This window comes from Salarias fasciatus, chromosome 2, assembly GCF_902148845.1.
Source record: "Salarias fasciatus chromosome 2, fSalaFa1.1, whole genome shotgun sequence".
NCBI lineage: Eukaryota > Metazoa > Chordata > Actinopteri > Blenniiformes > Blenniidae > Salarias > Salarias fasciatus.
In genome coordinates, this window is record NC_043746.1 from 3,780,931 (window position 1) to 3,803,967 (window position 23,037).

General features: G+C 48.4%; 1 protein-coding gene across 3 annotated transcripts in view; it reads right to left on the bottom strand.

Annotated features, from left to right (window-relative positions):
- LOC115399363 (mitogen-activated protein kinase kinase kinase kinase 4-like) overlaps positions 1 to 23,037 on the bottom strand; it is a 46,573-nt gene extending 23,536 nt beyond the window's left edge. For 2 of the 3 annotated variants that reach the window (XM_030106694.1, XM_030106688.1), the window contains exons 1-11: positions 22,868 to 23,037; positions 20,887 to 20,952; positions 12,118 to 12,174; positions 9,815 to 9,940; positions 9,553 to 9,663; positions 8,349 to 8,439; positions 8,103 to 8,233; positions 6,807 to 6,861; positions 6,634 to 6,712; positions 3,679 to 3,851; positions 112 to 184 (exon numbers count right to left, since the gene is read on the bottom strand). In XM_030106694.1, the coding sequence (XP_029962554.1) occupies positions 112 to 184; positions 3,679 to 3,851; positions 6,634 to 6,712; positions 6,807 to 6,861; positions 8,103 to 8,233; positions 8,349 to 8,439; positions 9,553 to 9,663; positions 9,815 to 9,940; positions 12,118 to 12,174; positions 20,887 to 20,952; positions 22,868 to 22,924 (1,019 nt within the window). In that variant the 5' untranslated portion in view covers positions 22,925 to 23,037. The remainder of the gene's footprint in view (positions 1 to 111; positions 185 to 3,678; positions 3,852 to 6,633; positions 6,713 to 6,806; positions 6,862 to 8,102; positions 8,234 to 8,348; positions 8,440 to 9,552; positions 9,664 to 9,814; positions 9,941 to 12,117; positions 12,175 to 20,886; positions 20,953 to 22,867) is intronic. The other variant, XM_030106700.1, reaches the window with a different exon arrangement.

Below are 23,037 nucleotides of genomic sequence, written 5' to 3' on the forward strand. Positions count from 1 at the left end.
TGCTGGCGCGGCTGCGGGTGAAGGCTGGCATTTCACCGTCACCCTTCTGTTTCTGACCGAACCCGTTTTTCACAACACGATCACAGACCGAGGGAGACGAGGGAGTTTCACCTGGGCTCTCCTTCCTCTTCCGCAACCTCGTCATCCTCTTCCTCACTGCCGCTGTACTCGTACTCTGGACCCTCTGGAGAAGAAACAAGGAGACGAGGATCTTTGGTTGGACATCAGCGAGGATAATCGCATCAAATAACTTTATTTCTGGAACGATCCTCAGCTTGGCACATTCGCACCAGTCGCCCCGCGTCTCTCGGGCCTCCTGTAAAGTGACGGGCGATGTGGCGGCGGCGGGCGGCGCTGAATGGCTCTGATGTGTCGGCACCGTGGCGGGAAGCGAGCGGCCTTCATCGTGTAGCGCCGCTGGTAGTTTCCTCATCATCAAGGCCACAATAAAGAGCAGCGGGCGAACTCGCCGACAGTAAAGTAACCGACGGTCGTCTTCTGTGGAGGAGGGATTGTTTTACAGTAGCCTGCCTGCAGAGCAGTAAAGTCGTCCCCCACTGAAGCCGACTCATACGTGGGAACAACTCTTCCCTTCTGTTCGGCCTCTTCACTCCAGGCGAGTCATAAAACAGTGTAAACGTTACAGGGTCGCCTCATTAGCTGCAACAGTTGGAGCGCTCATTAACTCATTTATCTGATCGGCCAATCACAGGACTGCAGCGGGTTTTCAGTCATGAGGAGAATGGAGAGACTTTTAGAGGGAGGGCGTGAAGACATGTCTGAGCATGTCCACCAGGCAGCAGAAGACCACAGGAACAGGAAGCTGAGGCTCAAGTTCACACAGGAAGAGGAACCCTGGACCACTGACGAGCAGCTATGGGAGGGAAAATTGCTATTTTTAGTAGCGAGGAATCTAAACTTATTACTTTTCCCAATGTTAGTTACCACTGCTGACTGTAAAATGAGATGCGGTTCTGCTTATTATAATTCTATAATTCAGCTGGTTTTTCCTCCTCTGGAGTCCATCTGACCAGGCAGAGATACAGCCGTACAGCCCCGATCATTCAACGGCTGCTTTTAAATGGAAGTGCAGGCATCTATTGACATACACCTTGACAGTAGAAATGCCATATAAAGTTACGAATGAAATGTGACTGGTGTCTTGTCTCATAGTAACACACGGCTACATTTAGATAATTTAGGAGAACGTAGTTTTTCCTGTTTATAATTTATTCCGTCAAGTTTCCATTTATTCCATTAATCACACGTTCACAGAGCTCAGATGAAGTGAGAACGCCTGAGAAACGTTTTGCAATTACAATCTGCAAAAAGTTGCACCTTGGGAACAGTTTTCAAAAGGTTGTGTTTTCAGTGGCTCTACGCACTGTCGTGTAAATAAACACCGAAAACACAACGAAAGCTTTCTATTTTCACGTGAAGACAGTCCTGACTGTTTACTGAGGTCCATCCTGTGACGAGCCAGGTGTTTATAATGTTTTGGCCAGTGTGTGTGTGTGTGTGTGTGTGTGTGGGAAGAGCACGTTTTGGATTAATAGCTGCACTGTGGAGGGGATCTACAGGGGACATTTCTTATTGGTTTTGTGCTTCTTGTTGCTCATTTGTGAATATCCTTCTTGCACAGGGGGAAACCATTCAGCAAATATACTTCTTACTTCCCATAAAAGTTGCAACCAGTTTCCCAAAGGCAGCTAAAATATTCCTTTTTCTGTAAATACAGTCTGAGTGTGAGCCAGCGGCGCTTCTCAGCCAGATGTCTGACAGCTGATAAGTATTGAAACAGTCTTTTGTTACGCGGCGCGGACCGGGGACGGCACATTAAAACTCACCGAGACGGGCCCGTCCGCCTTTCTGCACAACAACATTTGGCCGACATATGGCGCCGGGGCGGGCCGGGCTCGCTCCGGCCCCGGGTGGACGCTCCATATGCCGGCCCTAACAAGCCGAAAGGTAACGCGACACAGGTGTGTTCGCTCCGAGCGGAGCGGAGAAGGAGGTCAGGTTTAGAGGAGGAGGAGGGGGAGGAAATCCCGTCCATGTTTCTCTGATGTCACATTTGGCTCATGTTGTGTCTTTCTGAGCCAAAGCTGCTGCAGAAGACGAGGGAGGGGTGGAGGGGTGGGTTGGACCGGTATTCACTCACAACTGGGGCAGTTTCAGCTGCTTTCTATGTACATATATATCTTTAGCTTTCCAAAACACAAACCTTCCTTGTCCTGCAAGCTGAACAAGAAAGTTGTTTTTATTTAAATGTAGTTTTTCCCACGAGTCCCAACACAAACCGATGGTCTTATAATCGTTTTTACTGTAAAGAAGCAAACAGACACTTGAGAAAAGAGAGAAACGTTCTTAAACACCCTGCATGCAGAAAGTGGAGCAGTCATTAGAGTGTTTTTATAAGCTAAGAGAAGATTAGAACCAGATGGCGGTTCTGTTTCCGCCTTCCTTCCCCTCGGCTTCGTCTCGGTTTCTCTCTCTCTCTCTCTCTCTCTCTGTCTGTCTGATTCCTTCCTGTTATCACCGTCTCTCTCGCTCTCTGAATGAGGGAGGATAAACCCTGCAGATGAGCGCTTCTTACGCCGGCTGACATTCAGCGTGAGAACAAAAGAAGAGCAGAGTCATAAATATCTTGTCCTGCCCCCCCCCCCCCCCCCCCCCCCCCCCCCCCCCCCTCCTCCGTCTCACTCCTCATGTCGGCTCAGAGCGTCCAGGACGAGCAGCTCGTCCACAGCGGGAATGAGGATGAGCCGCTCTCAGACTTTCTGCCCTCCATACTTTGAATTCCCGTCCTTCCTCTTTCATTCTGCCGTGCGATTCAGTCCCAAGTGCAGCAGGGAAGGGAGGAGAAGGTCAGCTGTGCAGCAACCCCAGGATCCCCCTCGCATTTTATCTCTCACCAGAGTCGTCTTGAGAAATCACGTCTTACCTGCAGAAGTGAGCATCAGGATGGAGCTAAACGCCGATAGAGCAGCGGCGTCAAACATGAGGCCACAGCCGAGGGGCTGAGATCTGGCTAAAACCGCCAGAAAACGCTGCTATCTCAGAGAAAACATTGATTTATTTTAAAATCTGACTAGACACAACAAAGCACAGAGACCCGAGCTGAGATACCGCGATTCTGCCATGAAGGCTGGAACATGAGCATCAGCCTGAAAGCCACGCTGCCAGGGGGAGCTCAGGAAAACGTCCATAATGCAACAGTTATCCAGACATTTCACCGGATTCTGGACCAGAAGGTTTCATTAAAACAGGCTTTACGTGGAGACTGTTGTCACTTCCGGAATGAATTCATTGATTTTGTGATCGCAGATACTCTGCACAACAACAAAGAGAAACTTCAGTTTAGATTCAAAGGTCATTTTGGCTGGATTTGAGTGTGTGTGACCCCTGAACTCAAACGTGTTTTCCACCCCGGTTCGTTTACACCAGCTGTGATTTAGGGCTGAATCATTCAAATTAATGGTTTTGTGTGAATTATTGAGATTAATGGCGCATTTCTCTCACAATTAAAACTCTGTCAGCATTAATCTGCATGAACGCACAGTGGATTAAAACCTCATTCATCACGGTTCAGTCAGTCTCTGAAGTCTTCGCTGACTCACATCATACGAAACCATCGTCCAGTATCCGTGTACGAGGCAGTTCCTAAAGGTTCCTCACCTTTCTCCCTCTTCTTCCGGGTCCGGTCCAGGTGGTCCTTGAGCATGATGCGGACCTGCCTCTCGTTGGCCAGGTCCCGGATGAAGGCGTGCCGCAGCAGGGCCTCGGTGGTCGGCCGGTGGAGGTGGTTCTTGATCAGGCAGCTGTCCACGAACGACAGGAAGCGCTTCGACCTGCGTCAGACAGAAGGAATACACGCACGGCACGTTTTTATTTCAATCGATAAAACAACTGCTCCACACTGAAAAGTTGAGCTTATCTTGGAAAAATAAGATCTCGGGAACTGCATCATGAAATCTAAATAAAGTTAATCGAGCTAACAAGAAGGTTGAATTCTTTCTGTTCTGGACCATTTTCAGCAGTTTCTTCATCACAGAGGTCCAGTGGAGGACGTGCTTCAAATCAACCTTTGATTATACAGTCAGTCCTAAACGAGCTCTAAATAAAGAGAGTCTCTTAATCTTTATCATCGTCTGATAAGCTCATCCCTTTCTTCCTATTCATCCTTTCTTCATTCGTTGCTGACTCAACAGAAGAAGAGTTCATAAATGAAATAAATAACATTAATGAGTAAATGCAGCTACTGTAGTGGCTCATGTTCAGGGTTTTCTCACATTCTTCATGAAATAATTCCTATTATTATTCATTTTTCCCCTTAAAACCAGCTGTGTCCTGATGTGAGAAAGAGCTTCCAGAATCATGTGCTCGTAATTTGACGCCAGCTTCACAGTCCTACAAGCTGCCGCTGTCCTGGTAAGAAAGGATTGTATGAAGACAGAAGAGGGAGAACTGTGTCTGAAATGTGTTTATCAAAAAGAAAATCAACACCCAGACCTCCACTGAACACGCGTCTGTTGATCATAAATCACACCGATGAGCTGAACCAGCGGACGTTTCTTTAGGATTTACACCTCAAAAGAAGTCTTAAACAAGTCACTGCAGCATTCTTTTCCCCAGAAAGTCCAGTTTGTTCTGGTTCGCCTGCTTCTGGCTGTGCTCTCCAGCAACAACAAGCACCAGCTGCCTGTAATTTCACACCAGGCTCAGAGAGATACTGAAATCGAGCTGATGTCGGCAAACCTCCACCACAGTCTGAAGCCCGATATCTCCCCTCAAAGCGGCTGCTGAGCTTTACAGGTGAGCCGAAACAGCCACGAAACCGCTTCTTAACCAGCGTCAGAAAAAGAAAACAGCAACTGATGGCTCTGAAACTCTGTTTACGCTCACACGGTGGGATTCAGCTCAGATGTGGAGATGTCACCGCACATTGTGGTAAATCGACAGGCTATAAATAATCTCGCGTGTGAAATGCTTCAGCTGAGCAGCAGTTTCACACACACACACACACACACACACACACACACACACACATGCATACACACAAAGAGGAACAAACAGGAAACAGCTTGGTTGAAAGAAGTTTTCATGATGGAAGTCAGAGCATCGCAGACATGGTAGACTTTTAACGAAACTCTTAAATGTTGCATTAAAATTAAAACGAGATCAGATCGTCTGTTTCCATGAAATAATCTCCACTGCTGGAACAAGATCAGGAGCAGTCCAGACGCAAGACTAAGACAAGACCAAGACCAGAGCATCCCACAACCGAGTCAAGGCCAGCGTCCCAAGACCAAGACTAAGACAAGACCAGAGCATTCCAAGACCAAGACCAGATAATTCCAAGATCAAGATAAGACCAAGACCACAGCATTCCAAGACCCAAAAAAACAAAAAACAAAACAAAAAACAAAACAAACAAACAAGACTAGAGCCACCAAGACGACAGCATCCCAAGATCAAAAAAAGACCAAGACCGGAACATCCTCGGACCAAGACAAGAGCAAAACTTCAAAAGGCAGAGACCAAGTCAGGACCAAGACCTTGAAGATGTGGTCTGGAAACTAGTCTTGAGTCCTACCAACACTAATGATCAGGCTATAATCAGAAAATCAACAAACATTGAAAATGCAAGTTTAAAACACTGCAGAAATGTGCATCATGTGAAAAAAACCCCTTTAAGGAGCGATTCAGGCTTTCACAGAGGACACGTCCCGATCGTCAGCCACTGGAGTCCACTCACCTGGACAGCGAGAGCTAAAAGAAACTTCTCGATGAAAAAATTAGGAGCGATAAAAGCAAAGTGTACCTGCAGTAGCGTTTCCTACACTCTGAGACGTGGTCTGCTGTCTGAGCTGACAGAAAACAGGGCGTGCGTTGGCCCGGAGGCAGGGAGAAGCCTCCGCACCGTGGAGGCTATTAAAAGCCGGCCTGTGAACCAGAGTTTCTGACACCATGAATACTGAATGGCAGACAGCTTGAGATCAATCCGAGGGGCTGGTTCACGTTAAAACTGAGCAGAAGGAGAGGAGAGCGACACAGAAAGAGCCTTCCTTCATATTCTGGACTTCCACAACAACAGTCTCTCACTCCTCACTGCCACAAAACATATTTATATCCTTCTTCCTGGCTGTGCAGCTCCTGTCACACACATATATCACATATACCGTCTGACAGTGAGGAGGAACTCTGTTCGGTGGAAGACGACGTTGCAGCACTTCAGACTGGTCTCGGCTTCCAGGAAGTCACTCTTACTCACTGAAGCCCTCAAAATCATTTCTGTCCTCCATCCTGTCGGCATGCAGTGGTGAGTTTTAGTAATTTAACACCTGCTTCATTACATAATAAACTGGAAATCTGTGTGCAGCTTGTCCAAACCGTCACAGACGTCTGCAGAGTTAAGATGTGGCCTGAAATCCTCCTCGGTCTCTTTTAAGTTCTGCTTTCAACGATTCCAGCCCGCTTGTGAGATTTGAAAATGAGTGTGCAGGAGTGTGTTTTGTCTGATGTTCTGATGCATGAAACCACTTCAAAGCTCTGCCGCGAAAAGACTAAACAAACCTGTCACAAGTCGAGGTGCGGTGAGTGTGTGTGTGTGCGTGTGTGTGTGTGTCTTACCACTTTCTGGATTTGAGTTTGGGCGGAGGGTTTCGGGGGATGAGGAACAGCGCTCTCATGGGGTGCATGTCGCACAGGGCTGGAAGAGGAACAGGAGATGAAGGGAGAGAAGTGGGAGAGCAGACCCAGCGGGCCCGGCGGACTGTACGGGCGTCTCCGGCTGTTTGACTCACGAGGAGCTCCTTCGGCCATCTCCAGAGCCGTGATGCCCAAAGACCAGAGGTCGCTCTGAGAACGGGACACACAGGAGGCATCGGTTCAGACCTTTCACTCTGGACGGCCTCTTTCTCTTCTTCGCTGGGCGAGCAGAGGGCGGCCTGACAGCGGTCCTGCTGCCTGCACCATTTAGCCATATAAGTATAACATGGTCTTGAGTTTCCAGTTTTTATCTGTTTTTATTGTAAATACTTGTTTGTTTTTATTAACGTTATGCCTCTCTCCTTTGGGTATTTATCCTTTCAGTAGTTAACCTTAATTTAATTTAACTTGATTTAATTTGACTTTTGTGTCTCTTATCTTTACTGTGGATTTCTCCTTTCGTTATTTATCTGTACCCTGCTGAGAGCGCGGCTGACCGGACTCGAATTCCTAGTTTGTGTGTCAAACTGGCCAATAAATGTTTCTGCTTCTGATTCTGATTCATCTGGGAGTTACCAAAAAACAACACTCGACCAAACAGGCCTTTGAAGGACGTGTTGGATTACAAAAAGTAACTTCCAGAGGAACAAACAAACGGAGGATGATCCTGTGATGAATTCTACCTCCAAGTTTAGAGGAAAGTGACATGAAAGGCCTTCAAATGGGAACCATCTCCTCCTGATAGACCATCATACGGTTTCAGCTACAGTGAATCGCCAGGCCTGATGACGTTTCTCCAGTGAGCTGCGTTTAATACACGAAGGGAGTGTTTGCACTGTCAGGGGAAAAGTCTGTTTTTATCATTTTATTATGGCAGAACATGGTCGGTTCTCATGACTGAAGTGTTTTAATTCCACAAAGGGTTCAGTGTTGTGTAGAAATGGTGTGTATTACTGACTGAAAGGGATTTTTATGGTGTTTAATAAAATGGAATATGACTGAATATCTGCATGGCATTTAAACTGGCTGGACGCTCCCATAATGCATCACTTCAGGAGCTCAGTTTCCACGTTAAGAAAACGTCAGATGATGCTGTTAACTTCTCGATGGTATTTGGACGGCAACAAAAAAAGGTTTTTCAGTGAAAAAACAGAAAACTTTCTGTGTGTTTTGAGCGTCCGTTTACACCAAGGCAGAGCGACGACTTCTGAAAACTTCTCCTGAGGTGGAACTTTTGGAAAATGCTTCGAGTCTGTCTCCATGGAAAAGGAGATTGAAACACGGTGGTGTGAACGAGGCCTTTGGGTTTCTATGAGGGGAGTCTGTATTCGCGCTGCTTTGTGGCGGCCGGGCGGCTTCGCAGAGCAGAGAGCCTCCGGATGGTTCCGTACCCTGTAGTCGTACGTGGCCTCTGGGTTCTCGTCGCAGGCGATGACCTCCGGAGCCATCCAGTACGGAGTACCGATGAAGGTGTTCCTCCGGCCGATCGTCTTGTCCAGCTGAGCCGAGACCCCGAAGTCCACTGCAAGAGAGGCAAGCGGGGGGCGGGGTCAGGTCTGGGAGCGCTGAGGTGTGTGTCGGGAGAGCGGAGTGTGTCGGGAGAGCGGCGTGTGTCCGGAGAGCGGCGTGTGTCGTACCCAGCTTGACTTCGGCGTTCTCCGTCAGCAAGACGTTCTGTCCCTTGATGTCTCGGTGGATCACATGATGGGAGTGGAGATGGGAAAGACCCTGCGGGACGGAGCAGAGACACGTCCATTCACAGTCAGATGACCGCCGTCGGTCTGAGCTCGGAGCTCAGAGAAGAGCTGCCTTGTGAGGAGGGGGGTTTCTGGACACACTCCTCGGAGCTGGCAGCAGAGGCGCACGGCCTCGGCGTGTGTGTTCAATACTCTTCAAAGGAGGTTAAACAAACAGAGGAAGTGGGTCTTATTCAGACAATGACTTCACCGTGGATGCCTCTGTCTGTGTGTGAGAGTGTGTGTGTATGCGTGTGTGACGGTGAAACAATGAGGAGACAGCATGGCTGACAGCCGCACAGAGAACCCTGGACTCGGTCCAGAGAACTCCGTCTCTGAGGAGTTCTCATATCGGTTCCTGATAACGGGCAGAGACGTCCAGCCTGAGCGGAGACGAGCTGATCACAGCTCCTGCGTTCCTGCGTTTGGTAGAGCACCTCGTGATGTTCCATATCGATAACCACAGCATCTTACAGATCGCAGCTCTGAACGGGCCTTTTATAATCAGAGGATCAGCGGCTCTGCTCTGATGCTGAAAGTCTCCTGTGACGGCAGGAACTCATTCAGTCCGACGCCGCCGAGCAGGAATCACAGTTTTCACAAACTGTCTTCGGGAGGAAAAGGCCCCGGGGAGGAGATCTCTGCTGACGCGTCATGCACTGATCGTCCATGCATGCCAGAGATTATGGTCACAACCCGGCTCGGTCTCTGCTCAGGCAGCGTCAGCTGCAGCGGACTCAGAGGCAGCCCTTCAGTGACCACTCGTATCTGGTTCATTACAGCCTGAATCATTACTCTTATTATTATCTTTATGATAGGTGTTAGCTAAGTTACAAGAATATTTATTTACATGTTCATCACTGATTCCCATTTATTTTGATTCCATAATAATGATAATAAACCAGTAATTATCTTCACCGTTAGTAGAGAATTCACACCGCCTTGCTGTTTAGTTCTTGAAAGTCTCTAAAACAGACTCTTTTCTCTTGTTAGACTGAGGGTTTATCTGCAGTGCTGCTAAAACATTTCTCCCCGTTTTGTGTAAACCGGTAGGAAGCAGTAGGTGAGGGAGAAGTATCCGGGTATTTCTGGGCTGCGGCCTCACCCTGAGCACCTCTCTGCAGATGTAGGCGATCCAGTCCTCCTTCAAGCAGTTTCCTTTGGTCTTCTTCACCAAGTCGGTCACGGAGCCGGCGCCACAGTACTCCATCACTAACTGCACGGAAACAACAGCACAAGAAAGAAGGAGGAAAACATTGATTGGACACACAGCTGCCGGCCGACGGGCCATAAATCTGTCTTCTGCTTTTAAAGCGAAACATGTGATATTTCAGACAGCAGCGATGTGAAGCGCAGCAGGTACGGACCCAGAGCTGGTGGTCCTGTCCCGCAGGACCCTTCTTAATGAAGGCTCCGTAGTAAGTAGCGATGTTTCTGTGGTGAGAGTAACTTTTTAGCATGTTGATCTCCAGCTTGATCTCCTCTTCTTCCTCCTGAATGGAAACACAGAGAGGAGACATGGTCAGCCATTTCACATTTCTCATAAAAGAAATAAAAGAACATAAAGCTGATGGTTTTCAGGGTGGGGGTTTGTCAAACTTTCTTTCACCAGCAGAGTCCATAGAAAGAGCATCACGTCCACACCCAGACAGAGAGCACATCCAATCAGAGCCTCCTGTAACCCCTGGACGACCCTTCACCCCGGCGCCTGCTCCCACTTTCCAGCAAAGTAACTGAAGCTGGCGGCGGTGAGGAGACGCCGGGACTCGCGGCCCGGGACAGGAAACACTCCGCGTCGCTTTCTGCCGTCTCGCTATAAATCCTGGAAATGACTCCAAATCACTGGACCACCGAGATCCACCCGGCGGCCCCGAGGGGAGCAGGGGTGAGGAGGAGCGCCGGGGGTGGAGGAGGTGGAGGAGCGGCCGTTCATCAGAAAGAGGAAACAAGCCAGAGATTCTGCCCTCCGTTAAATCTCCAGGACGGGACGGGAGAAAATGACAAGTCAGAGGCTGAACTTTCACCTTCATCTCAAACACAAAGCCTCCTGCAACTGCTCTGTGTGTGTGTGTGTGTGTGTGTGTGTGTGTGTGTGTGTGTGTGTGTGTGTGTGTGTGAGAGGAGGAAGATAATAGCCAAGCATTTCCTGCTCAAGACTTTGAAACACAGAAGACCCAGAAAACCAAAACCACAGAAGAAACCAGCAAAGTGTAGAAAATGTTTGGAGTCAAACTTGTTCAAACAACTGGAAACTGGACGGGATCAGCTGGAAAAAAGAAAAAAAAAGATCAAAGAAAGAAAGAAAGACAGTAGCTTGTTGTTTTTTTCTATGAACAGATAAATAAGACGTCCAGAAGAACCGTCAGCTTCGAACTGGTGAAACCGAAGAACAGCCCTCCAGTTTTACTTCTAACGGTGAGCTGCAAACAAGGTAATCCATCTCAATTCAGAATGTGTTTCACGTTTTTTGTAGAAATCTGCAAAGTTTTCAGTCCAGTTTTATTGCTGTTTGTGTAATTTAATGTTGGACTGTCTGCAGGGACCTGTCCATGTCCCTCACCCCGCCTCAGACAACATATAAAGGGACAGTCTCTAACTACCACCATCAGCAACAGGAATTTATTCTTTATAGATCATTTGTTAAGATAAACTAAGCGTGTCCGGTGTGAACCGGGGTAAGTCGGGCCTCCAGAGATCCAGTCAGACCTTCTTCAATGAGTTCAGCTTCAGCTGAGCTCATCTGCAGAACACAGACCTGAAACACCGGCTGACCGTCCACCACATGTTCCTACAGCTGCAGGTGTAAAACAAGCACATTAAAGAAGTTCATGGTTCAGATTTCACCCTTTTGCTCAAGACAGTCGAAGTCAAACCTCCAGCCTCGGTCTGCAGGAGAGTCTTTTCACCCTCAAACTAGTTTAAAGCACAATAAGTCACCATTACTGTTCTATGATAACCAAAACAATCCAACAATGAGGCTTTTAAACTCTACAGCAAGCCGAAGTTTAATATCAGAGAGATTCACCTTAAAAGCCTTTTTTTTCTGAGTGTAAACAGAATCTCAGGTGATCCCCGAGCCGAGCCGAGCCGAGCCGAGCCGAGCAGCTCCCCGATCCGGTTGACTGCAGCCAGCCTGTTCGGTCTGGACTGCATGAGCAGACGCTCACTAATACACACACCGACGTCTTGATCCTGAGCTCAAACCGGTCCCCAGGCGGATCGCTCGTGACCGGGACCTGGTCGCCCGTCTGGGGCCTTTGGAGGCTCGGGGCCGGGGAACCCCAGAGAAGACAGAACGACCACAAAGCCCCGTCTGTGGCTCCAGCTCCATACTCTGCTGAATTCTGGAAGCTTCCCCGGCGCTCGCCCAAAGCCGCCGACAGCTGTTTGTCGTGTGTCCTTTGATGCTGGCGGTGCTGCCCGGGCTGCTGGGTAATGTGCGGATGCGGCTCTAGAACATGCTAAGACGCTTTCACAATGACAGCACTCTGAGCGAAGACAAGAATGTGCGGTATGAGACGAATGGCGGGTACGCCAGAGAGCCATCCCAAGACACGCCGGAGGAGCACCGGTGGCGGTGAACCCACGCTCCCACTCAGCAGAGGAGGCAGTTCACGTAGAGGAAACACATGGACGTGAGGTGTGTGAGTGTGACTGAACAGACCGTTACCTCTGTGACCTCCATGACCTTGATAGCTGCCAGTTGACCCGTCTTGACATGACGACCCTGATGGGAGAAGGAGGCGGAGCCAGTTAGGACCACGACACTTTTGAAACAGTGATCAACTCAAGTCCACACATCATTTTTAAAGGAAACATACCAGCTAAACACTGTAAGTAGTCCACATTCCTCAGAGTAATTAACACAGATTACTCTGTTAATTCTCTTCAAACATCCACATTTCACCAAGGGAGAAGTTTCATCTCAGTGGAGCTGATCTGAAAAGCGATGCGTAATCGCTGAGACGATCTGGGAAAAAACTCAAACACCTTTGTTCTTTTTATTCACAACAATCAAACCGATGGAAAAATCTCAGCAGGGTCTTTCTGTGAAGGGAAACGAGGGTGATGCTCACTTCCAGGTCAAGGTACAAAAATGGAAAATGGAAAAGGAAGAGGAGCAGAATGGAAACTATACCTGAATAAACCAGATAATGGAGGAAAAAAAAACCCGACCATATAGTAGGTTTAATTTAATAAAACCAGCCGGCCTCATCTGACGGAAACACGTTTTTTTCCACGCTGAATCCCTCCTTTCTGAAACCCTCACTCCGACCCGACGTCGTTCTCAGGACTGTGAAGCGTTTCTCAGGACCGGTGGACGCTGACGTGTCCACGTAACTTCCTCTTGTGAGAGGCGCAGTCAGACAGAAGAAGACATGACACCAGATGAAAGAGAGGCGAGGGCCTGAGCTGCAGAGAGCAGCCGGCTGAGGAGGAGGAAATTGAAAACCTTGTCATGAGTCAGAAAGCTGACAAGATACTAGAGGAGCTGTTCTCTGAGACTTCAGGCTGTGATCTACCGCAGGACTGAGTGTGTGTGTGTGTGTGTGTGTGTGCGTGTGTGTGAAACAGACCAGAGGGCATGACAGATCCAACTCCACTCAATCAGCCTCCTGATATTCAGGCCGAAACAGAAAAACTGAGGCGGAGAGAAAAGCTGGAAATAAAAGGAACCTGCTCCGACGTTAAAGCTCAGAAACACTCTTTTTGCTGTTGCAAGTCACAGTTTGTTAAGTCGAGTGTCTCATTCAGCCATTTACACAAGAGAAATAAGCTGAAGAGCCCCGGAAATGGACGTGGAGCCAGTGCCGGTGTCGACAGGACTGTGAGTCTGCTTCCCTCTGTGATCCTCTGCCGCAGTAAATCAAACCAAACTTGCCTGAAAAGCCACAAATACGCTCAGTGGAGTCACGCGGCACAGCCCCCTTTTCCCCAAACAAGCAATTATTTCCCTTTTATAAGGTCACCTCCTACAAATGCCTCCCACTGCCGCGGTGGCGAGGAGATTTCATCCCCAGACTCTGGTGTGTTTTGGCTCCCATCCCAGGAAGAGAGACTTCGACAGGATGCGCTAACAAACAAATGGGATGTTTAAGAAAGATCAAATATCAAAACACACCGTTTATTTCCCAACCTAATTTGTGTGGAAAATGGAGGCAGAGGTCTGACCCATCCGGAGATAAAAGCTGTGAACGGCGAGCACGGAGATCTCGGTTCGGTCCGGCTTTTCTTCCGTCGCGTCTCATAAACGGAGCCCGAGGGCCACAAGGGGATGAAATGTGATAAAAGTCCGACACAGAGAGAGCAAAGACGTGTTCATCTGCCCGGCCACTGCTGTGAATGCTGAAGCAGGACAGCGAGCTCAGTACCGATCGGTTTTCACCGTTAAAGACGAAAATGAGAATTTATTGGGCGACAAATAAACAGCGACCTGCATGTAGTGAGCTGTCAGCGAGATATTACATTCATACGCTTTAAAAGCAAAGAAATATATATGGAAATGTACTTATCTTTAGCAGTACCAGCTTGTTATTAATACATGGTTGGATTATAAATCATTTAAAACTGGGTGAGAAAATGGGAACAGCTGCTGGACGGTCACTGCAAATACACGTAAGAATCTGTGGTCATGATGGAATAAGGAGGGAAATATGGAAGTAATATAGAAAAACACGATAATTTAGAGTTTTCTGTCATTAAAAACAAATCCTGAAGTAAAATAATGAAGCTGGCATCGAACTACAAGTACTGCCTGCAGGCCGGACCGCTCAATGAACATTATCTGTTAGTCTGGACTTCCAATATACGCTATCCAACGTCGTTTTATGTGATTTTTGTTAATATTTTGCTCAGTATGTCAACAGTGTGCTTAAAGGATCATCTTCTCAGGAAAAAGAAAGATAACTGAACCTGTTTCACATAATTACTGAGTCAGCTGGACTGCAGATCAGCAGGAAGTCGTAAATCTGACGGTGCGAGCGCTGCCAGCCGAAAACATGAGAGTCTGTTATCCTCAACCCGGGGAGATCGAGGGATTTAAGGGGTGCAGACGCTGAAGTGGAGTGTCGACGACGCCACGGGAGGCGGAGGTGAAAACGCTGCGGCCTGCTCCACCTGGAGATTCACCAGCAGCCATGAACACCAGCTGATCTGCAGTACTGCTCAGGCCCCCCCCCCCCCCCCCCCCCCCCCCCAATCCCCCCACCCCCCCCATCCCCCCCACTTCCTCGCCACGGCCTGGATTTCATCCCAGATTCGGGCACATTGTCTCTGTGACTGCGACAAACGGTGGCACCGGAGCGGCCGCTGGCCCGACTGGGATAAATAAGGAAATGCCCTTCCTGTCCCCTCAGACTCGGCTGTGTCCGTCCGCCGCCGCCGCCGCCGCCACGGCGAGCTGATGTGAAAATCTCTGCTATTTATTAACACTGCAGCACACACACACACACACACACACGTTGTGGGGAACTTTCACTGACGTAATGCACTTGTTAACCCTTCATGTTTGGCATCTAATCCCGAATCCAACCAAATTTTGATTTAAGGACGATGTCTTAATCCCACATATGCTAATCGGCTTCAGGAGAGACGCTGCGAACGCAGACAGCAGGCGCAGACAAGACGTTCACTTTCACTGAGTCTCTGTTCGTCCAACTCTCTGAGCGTCTTCCTGGACAGTGTTGTCGGGGCTTTCGGAGTGAGCCGTGACCGGAGGCGAGGCGGTGGATCATTAACGCCGGCAGTGCAGGTCGCGGCAGCGGCGCTCACACAGCTCTGGAGTGTGTACCGGCAGTTTGATCTCTCTTTTTAATAAACATGGAGGTTAAAGGACACGTGTACTGAAGGTGTAACTGATGAATAATTAATAAAAATGAGTTCTAGAGCAAAAACCAGCGGCTTCACACAAAATATAAAGAACAGCTGAACACTCAGTCTAACGACTGGATTTTCAGCTAAAAGCTTTATCTCTGGTAAAGTCTGCGTTGTTTTTTTGTTTTTTTAATCACACATCTTAAAACACCAGTTTAGGGCCAAAGGGGCTGGAGTCCATCGTATCTAACAATGGGTGAACACACACACACACACACACACACACACATTCCCACCTACGACCAGTTCAGATGACAGATTTCCCCCCGGCAACGGCTGCAGTGGAAACGCATCACTTTCATGTCTTCGTTTCAGAAAAGTCTGACATTGTCCGTGGCTGCCGGCATCGCCCATGAAAGTTTTCCGTTTTCACATTTCAGGGTCGAAAGCTGCTTTTCACAATCATCACTTCTAACTGTGGGTTTCTGCTTCCTCTATATGTGTATTGACCTGGTCTTCAGTGGGTTATTATAAAGCATGGCTCGCTCGGCCTGAGGGTTGTCCCTCCCGGGACGTGGTCAGGCTTCTTTAAACCGTCTCAGTGGTGTTTCGTGTGGAGCTGCTGTACTTCCTCATTTTCCTGGTGCTGGGCTCTTCCAGCTCTCATGGGGGGCTGGGTTCCTCCTCTCTCAACAGTTCTCATCTGCCTCGCTCCCTCCTCCTTCCTGTCTCTCTCTCTCTCTCTTTCTGCCTTTCACCTCTGCCTTCCTTCCTTCCTTCCTTCCTCGCTCACTTTCCTCTCCTTTCTCTCCTTTGTCTCTCTCCAAATTCCTCTGTTTTATCTCAAACGCTGCATCCCAACACCGAGTTTCTCTACATCGAGACACAACAGCTCCCTTTAACAGAAAACTGCGAGATACAGAAAATCAAGAACTCACTGACCACAGAGAAGTGATTTTGCGGCCTCAAAATTCACATTTGTTTTTTTTTTGTTTTTTTAAACTGGGTCAGCAGATGTGGCTCTCATGAGTAAGTGAAGAGTGATGATATGTGGACAACAGAAAGGGAAGTGACGCTTCTGAAAGCGGAAAGGTTTGAGGAAGTGTGAGTGATTCACTCTGCGTTCAAGCCGTCCGAGGCTCGGCGTGGCGTCACTGCGGCGTGGATCTGAGGAGAGACCGTGTTCGGACCGCGCAAACAACCAGAGAGAGGAATCGCTCACTGTTCCATCGTATGGCGAGATAATCTGAGCCTTGATAACATGTTTGAACACTCTCCTCAGTTACTCAGCTAAACTGTGAAAAGTCGAATCTTTTATCTGCAGCGAGCTCCTTACTGTCACCGAGTGAAGTGTGCAGCGTCAGCAATGATCAGGTCTTCAGATCACACACACACACACACACACACACACACACACACACACACACACACACACACACACACACACACACACACACACACACACACACACACACACACACAAACAGGGCGTTTCCATGTTTGCAAAAGGAACTTCCCTTTTCTGGAAGCCACAGCTATAGAGTCATCTTTGTGTGTGTGTGTGTGTGTGTGTGTGTGTGTGTGTGTGTGTGTGTGTGTGTGTGTGAGAGGACCGTCCAACAGAGCATCTCATTAGCTTCATGTTTTCAGGCCCTCGGCCTTTAGACAGCTCGGAACCGTTTAGCTCCAGAGAATCGACTTCGACAGTCGCGTCAACTATGTGAACAACGGCATAAACCCCGAGAAAATTCTTGTTTTCCCACATATGCGGAGAAGCCGAGGCATTCACTCAAGGCTGAATTCTTTGTCCCGAGGCCTCGGCAGGACTGAAAGTCGACTAATCACATCTGTCTGTGTCCGGAGAGCCACAGCGCTCCAGCAGCCGGCAGAAGATGCTCCGCTGCTCGTGCCCTGCAGAGTTGGGATCACTTCTGCTTTGAGGGTTTGTTTCAAGGCGCTGCGAAACATCACCTGCATCTGAACCGCACAGGCCTTGTGTTGCGTTTCACTTCGCCTGCCAAGAGCTACACGGGTGGAGTCCGTCCCAACCCGGTCAGACACTGGCTCCATTATGGCCCAAACACCGAGGCTCTGTTGTGAGGTTCTGGGCTGAGGGTCATGTTTGACACTGTGTTCTCCTCATTCTTACCAACACGTCGTACAAACGGTTGCTTTTTTTAAAAGCACGTTGTTTCCCTGAGTTTCTCTGATTCCAGCAGGTCTTCAGATGTGGCGAGACGCCGCGGTTCCTGGAGGCACCTCGGATGAAAAAGGCCCGACTGTGTCGAGTTTTCTCCGGTCTCCTCGGACAGCGTCTGTTTCAGCGCGCTGGAGACCGGGAGGCCGTTCCGCCGGATCACAGTGAGGGTGGGGTTACCGAGGTTCGACCGGCATGTTGTCGGGTTTCTGACTAGCAACTGGTGCAGTCAAACAGAGGACTGGCCCACAATGCTGTGCAGCGTGAGTCACGGTTTCAATCGACTCCTGATGTGAGACGCAGGTCAAGTGGTGCAAGGCTTCGCTGCTGAAGCTAACGAACTGGTGACACAGCCTGAGTCGGGTTAGAAAACATTTCATCTGCGGATCCTTTGGACAAACACATAAACACTCCCATAACGACTCCTGGAGCTACTTCCTGTGGTAAACTCCCATGTGGGGGAGGAACAACATGCCTCTGTTACGCCACTTCTTTCACAAGTAATGGATTACTCATATGATATTTACTGTCAGCATTAGCAGGGGCTGCTGACTTAGCAGTTGCTGTTGCACTGATCTCCTGTTTACAAGAGGAAGAGCAAAGCAGTAGTGCTAAACTAACTCAGTATAAAACAGCGTTTCTGGAGGAAACGCACAGTTTCATTTCAGAAAAGTTTAACATTCAGTTCGTATGAAGCAGACCATGAAACTGGACTGCTAGAATGAGTGACTCGCAGCTAAAACTACTGAAACCAAAGCTGTCAGGAGAATATGGACTTTGAGTCATGGCACTGGAGGCAAACGTTGTTATTGTCCAACTACTTGTAAATGTGCAGAGGAACTATTTGCTACAGCGCAGGAGCAGCGTTTGAGAAAAGATTCATTTTCCCTGGAGAAAGTGTCGGAGCGTTTCCAGAAACCAAATACACCACAAAGGTTTTCCATTTTCACTTGGAAACACTGCAAACGGGGTCTCTGTCTTCCTGGCAGAGTAAGAATTCAGTGACACTGTCAGGAGCGTTAGCATTAGCATCCACAGTACCTCTAATGCATGTTGGGAGTTCGTCTCGCCTTTTTCTTCTTATTATCTATAAGACTGTGGAAAATTGCTTTCCTGGAGGCCATGCAGTGGCTGATTAACCCAAACAAACCCAAAAAACACGTGTACCACCACTTTTTATCCATCCAACTGTTGCAACTTCAGATAAACTTTCAGAGTGACTCAGTTAAGAAAGTGAAAAGGAGGTAAGCGGAAGGTCAGCGGCCGCTGCTCACCTATGAAGCACTTTGGATAAAGCTGTACTAAACTTTTGTTGATCTCTTATCAGCTTCAGGCAGGTTGGAGGCCTAAACCAGCTGCCGCTGGGTTTCCTCTTCATCTCGCATTGCTTCACACTCGAAATGCGGCGTGACGACACTTATAAATAAACAGAGGAAAAGCCCAGATGCTTTGTCAGCAGCTTGTCTGCGAACGTCAATCCGCAAGTGGCTGTTTTTGGAGGGGGCTCTGTGTGTGTGTGTGTGTGTGTGTGTGTGTGTGTGTCTGCAGCAGAGCTTATTGTTCTATAGGCCCTGTTCCTGTATTCCTGTCCCGGTTTCCCATGATGGGCCTCTCTCAGCTCACACTCTTAGAAAGTGTTTGTTGGGTCTACATGGATAAACAAACCTTCGGAGTCGCCACTGAAGCCTGACTGACGGCGGGTTGCACTGCCGGACAGAAACGTCACGAGCCGGGATAGTACTGATTGGATCCAAACACTAAAAGAATTCCTAAAAGGTTTGGACAGCATGGAAAACACTCAGGAAGGTCGATTCCAATGTCAAAAAACAGAAAAAGCTCTCGGATGAAACATGTGGCGTTCTGTTTATTGTACCACTGTGAATCACTGGAAACATCGCTTTAAGCCGTCCTGCATCGAACTCCTTCCCGTTCATTCCGTATTTGGCGATTTCCTCCCGTTAAAGCATCAATGAGCCTGAGTCACGCCATGAGATTTGCGATCTCCGCCCCGTGTGTACAAGCGCCCTGTGTAACCGCCGACACTGGCCTCACTGTCCTGCGCATCTCTTGCTGCATTTCCTCTTTCAGGAAATCAAGTGCCAGTTTGTTGGCACACACCCACTTTCAGTCTTCAACTTCCTGCTCACACACACACACACACACACACTGGAAGCACACTCTGAGAGCTACCTCTACCTTCAGTCCGAAGCGGTTTTGGAGGGTGGAGCGCGTTGGCGTTACACGCTGCTGTTAGTGTGAGATGGTCATGTGGCGTCACTGTGGCGTCCGGTCTGTCTTCACGGTGTCAGCTGACTGTTAGAACTGAGTCATCACGTTTTCATGTTCCACCTCGACGTCTGAGCCCTCGGTGAAAACACGCCGGGCTGACTTCTGGTACTGCGAAACGCGGCTTTGGTCTGCAGACCTCATTCTCAAAGTGGGTCGGCTGGCCTTGAATACAACACTAGTGGCTTCTCACACCAAGCTCAGCCAAATATGACGAGACTTGACTTCACAGCGCTCGTGTAACTACATATCTGTGTGTCGCAAGATACAGTAACTCAGAAACTTCCAGAAATTCTGGTAAACTTGATGAATTTTGTAATAACCTGCCACCTAATCCCAGTTTGTTCTCTGTTGCCTCATAGTCAGAGGTTTCTCCGCACGGCAGACCGGGTCTGCAGGTCATGCCCTTTAGTCCTGTTTCAAGCTGGAACACTTCCTCACTGGTACATGCAGCAGCTTCGTGACCCACTAACGTCTGGGTTTTTTTTTTTTTTGTTTTTTTGAAAACCGAAACTGCACTAAGGTGGGGCAATGTGCAGTTTGGTGTAATAGCATCTCAACACATCCAGCTTTCGAGTCTAAACACGGCTAAAACACCTCTCAGCAGACCACAAACCACACACACACACACACACACACACACACGCACACAAACACAGATATTGCGATAGGGAAGTGAGCTCCACCCAGGCCCTTTAAAAGATGCTGCAGATGTGAACATGTGCTGCAAGAGCTGCAGGATATTTCAGGTCCTTTCTCTTCTTAACTGGAAGACGCTTTAGCGAAGGTTTACCAGAAGCGGCGCGTCAGGAACAGAGTAACCGCCATTACAAGGAAACAAATCACACCTGAAGGCATTTGTTTGCACCATTCCTGCTACGTGCATAAAAGTTTTGTTAATTTTTGGAAAGTGACAAACAGAAGATTTGCTTAATAAATAAACTTGCTTCATCTGAGTAAATAAAGCAACGTTACTCAAATATCAATCTGACTTCTGTCAATCACTAAAACGCTGTGGTTTGCAGTGATTGATTGATTGTGAAAAACAGTGAGAAGCTGCATGAGCAAGCTGGTAAAAAATTGTTGTTTTTGCTGCTGAATTTTATTTCTTAAGGAAAATGAAAGTCCAGACTTGCTGCCTACCTTGTAGACTTGACCGTACGTTCCATTGCCAACCACTTCAACCAGCTCAAAGATGCCTGCTGGATCCTGCAGGGGAGAGAAAACCAAAACCAAAACATGATTAACATTTTGAAAAAAGCATTGTCATCCCCAAATCCCTGATGCCGCGTGATTAAAATGTTTCCCCGCATTGATAAACCTGAATGTGGCCATTATGAAACTCCTGCAGCGGATATAGAGAACTAATTCATTTAAATCAGGAATCCAGTATGTGCTGGGAACCAGAAGAAACCTGGAGGGTTCAACCTCTGTTTAACAGCAAACTAATCCAAGATGAATACATGAAACTTGAAACTTGAAAATATGCATTTCAAGTTTGGTTGGTTGGTTGGTTGGTTGGTTGGTTGGATGGATGGATGGTTTGTTGGTTGGTTGGATGGATGGCTACGCCAACCTTCCTGCCCCACTGATTGCTATCATGAAACGAGTCAGATTCTTGCGATCAAACGGCGCTTTAAGTCACGTTAAGTTACCAATGACCAGACCAAAACCCAGCTATCAATACTTTCAATATTTTTCCTGTTTTTGGACTAATTCTGATGTTTTAATCGATGTTGACATCTTTACATCATCACTATTTTTAGACAATTAATATTCTTTAATAAACTTGTTGATGAAAACAATTCTCGTCTAGTTAAGACTAGAAAAAAATCCTTCTTCTTTATCAAGCGATCAGTGATGTTAAGGACAAAGATATGCCGAAAGGCTGACCACAAACACGTGTCTGAAACTGAAATAAAGAACAAGAAGAAGTGAAATGCTTTTGGCCTTTAGTGCAGAGTGTCAGGATCGGTATCACATCCACACAGGCCACGCTTCCTCTGGCTTTATGGTGTCGGATCAAAACGGACATCACTGCTGTCACACGTAATCTTCAACAGCAGTGTCATGTTCACTGATACAAACACTACTTTGTCTGCAGTTCAATAAACCTGCGGCCAACCGGATTTCTTGTGTCAGACTTTTTCTCTAGAAGAAATTTCTGAGGGTGGATTTCGACTGTGCCACCTCGCGGCTGAAAGCAGAACCCCTCTGCTAGTTCCTCGATGGCCGACTTCCCCGGGCTGCACAAGCGCCGCTATTGTTGGGACGCTTGGTGTTGGTGTTGGACGCTCGGGGGAGACGGTGGGGAAAAGCCACATCTCAGGGTTTGGACTGACAAAGATATGAGTACAGTGGTATTTTTCTTTGAGTTGCCCAAACTGAAAGCACACAGGGCCTCCATGGTTTCGTGATCTGAGTGCCAAACCTGGACGTGGTGCAGCCAGGAGCTCTTGTTTTCACAGCTGAGCTGACAGCAGCAGATAAAACCCAACAAAGTCACAACGCAACAGGTTGACGCCAAGCGAAACGCTGGCGGCGGGGCGGACAGGGCTCGGCACTAAAGGGGTTAGACGGGGAGGGACAATGAGGAGTTATCCTTGGATGGGGACTGAGGAAGTGGGACAGCTGGAAAACAGGGAGCATGTCCTTGATTCTTCTATTTACACACAGGCCACGGCTTCCCTGGCTCTGTCTGCCACGCTCCAACACTCCGTGTCACTGACTGGGAATCAGCTCTACAGCAAAAACCGATTCCAGGAGCTGTGACCACTTGTTGCTTTGTTTCCCTTCAAAGTCCAGTAAAGCAGCAGCCCTGAGTACACACACACACACACACACACACACTCACACACACACACACAGACACACACACACACACACACACACACACACACTGTCAACACAAACTCCGACAAGTCTGACAACAGCAGCAGGTCTGCTTTAAAGACGGGGAATGTGGAAGTGTTTAAGTTTTGGAGCACATCCCCTGAGTTCACTCTGAGGAGCCCCCTCTCTCTCTGTGTCTCTGTCTCTCTGTCTCTCTCTCTCTCTCTCTCTCTCTCTCTCTCCTTTTTTTCCTCTTTTTCCTGATAAAAGCAGCGGATTCGGCCGTCCTCACCCTGAGAGCAGCCAGGTCGATGCTGTCCAGACTCCGGGTGGTGTTTTCTCTCGACATGGCTGCGGCTGGCGGCGGCTGCTGGAGCGGACATGGACGCGGACACGGCCGGTCCTGCTGTCTGTCCCCCGCTGAAGCCTCTCTGACTAACGGGCTTCTCCTCCCGTCCGCTC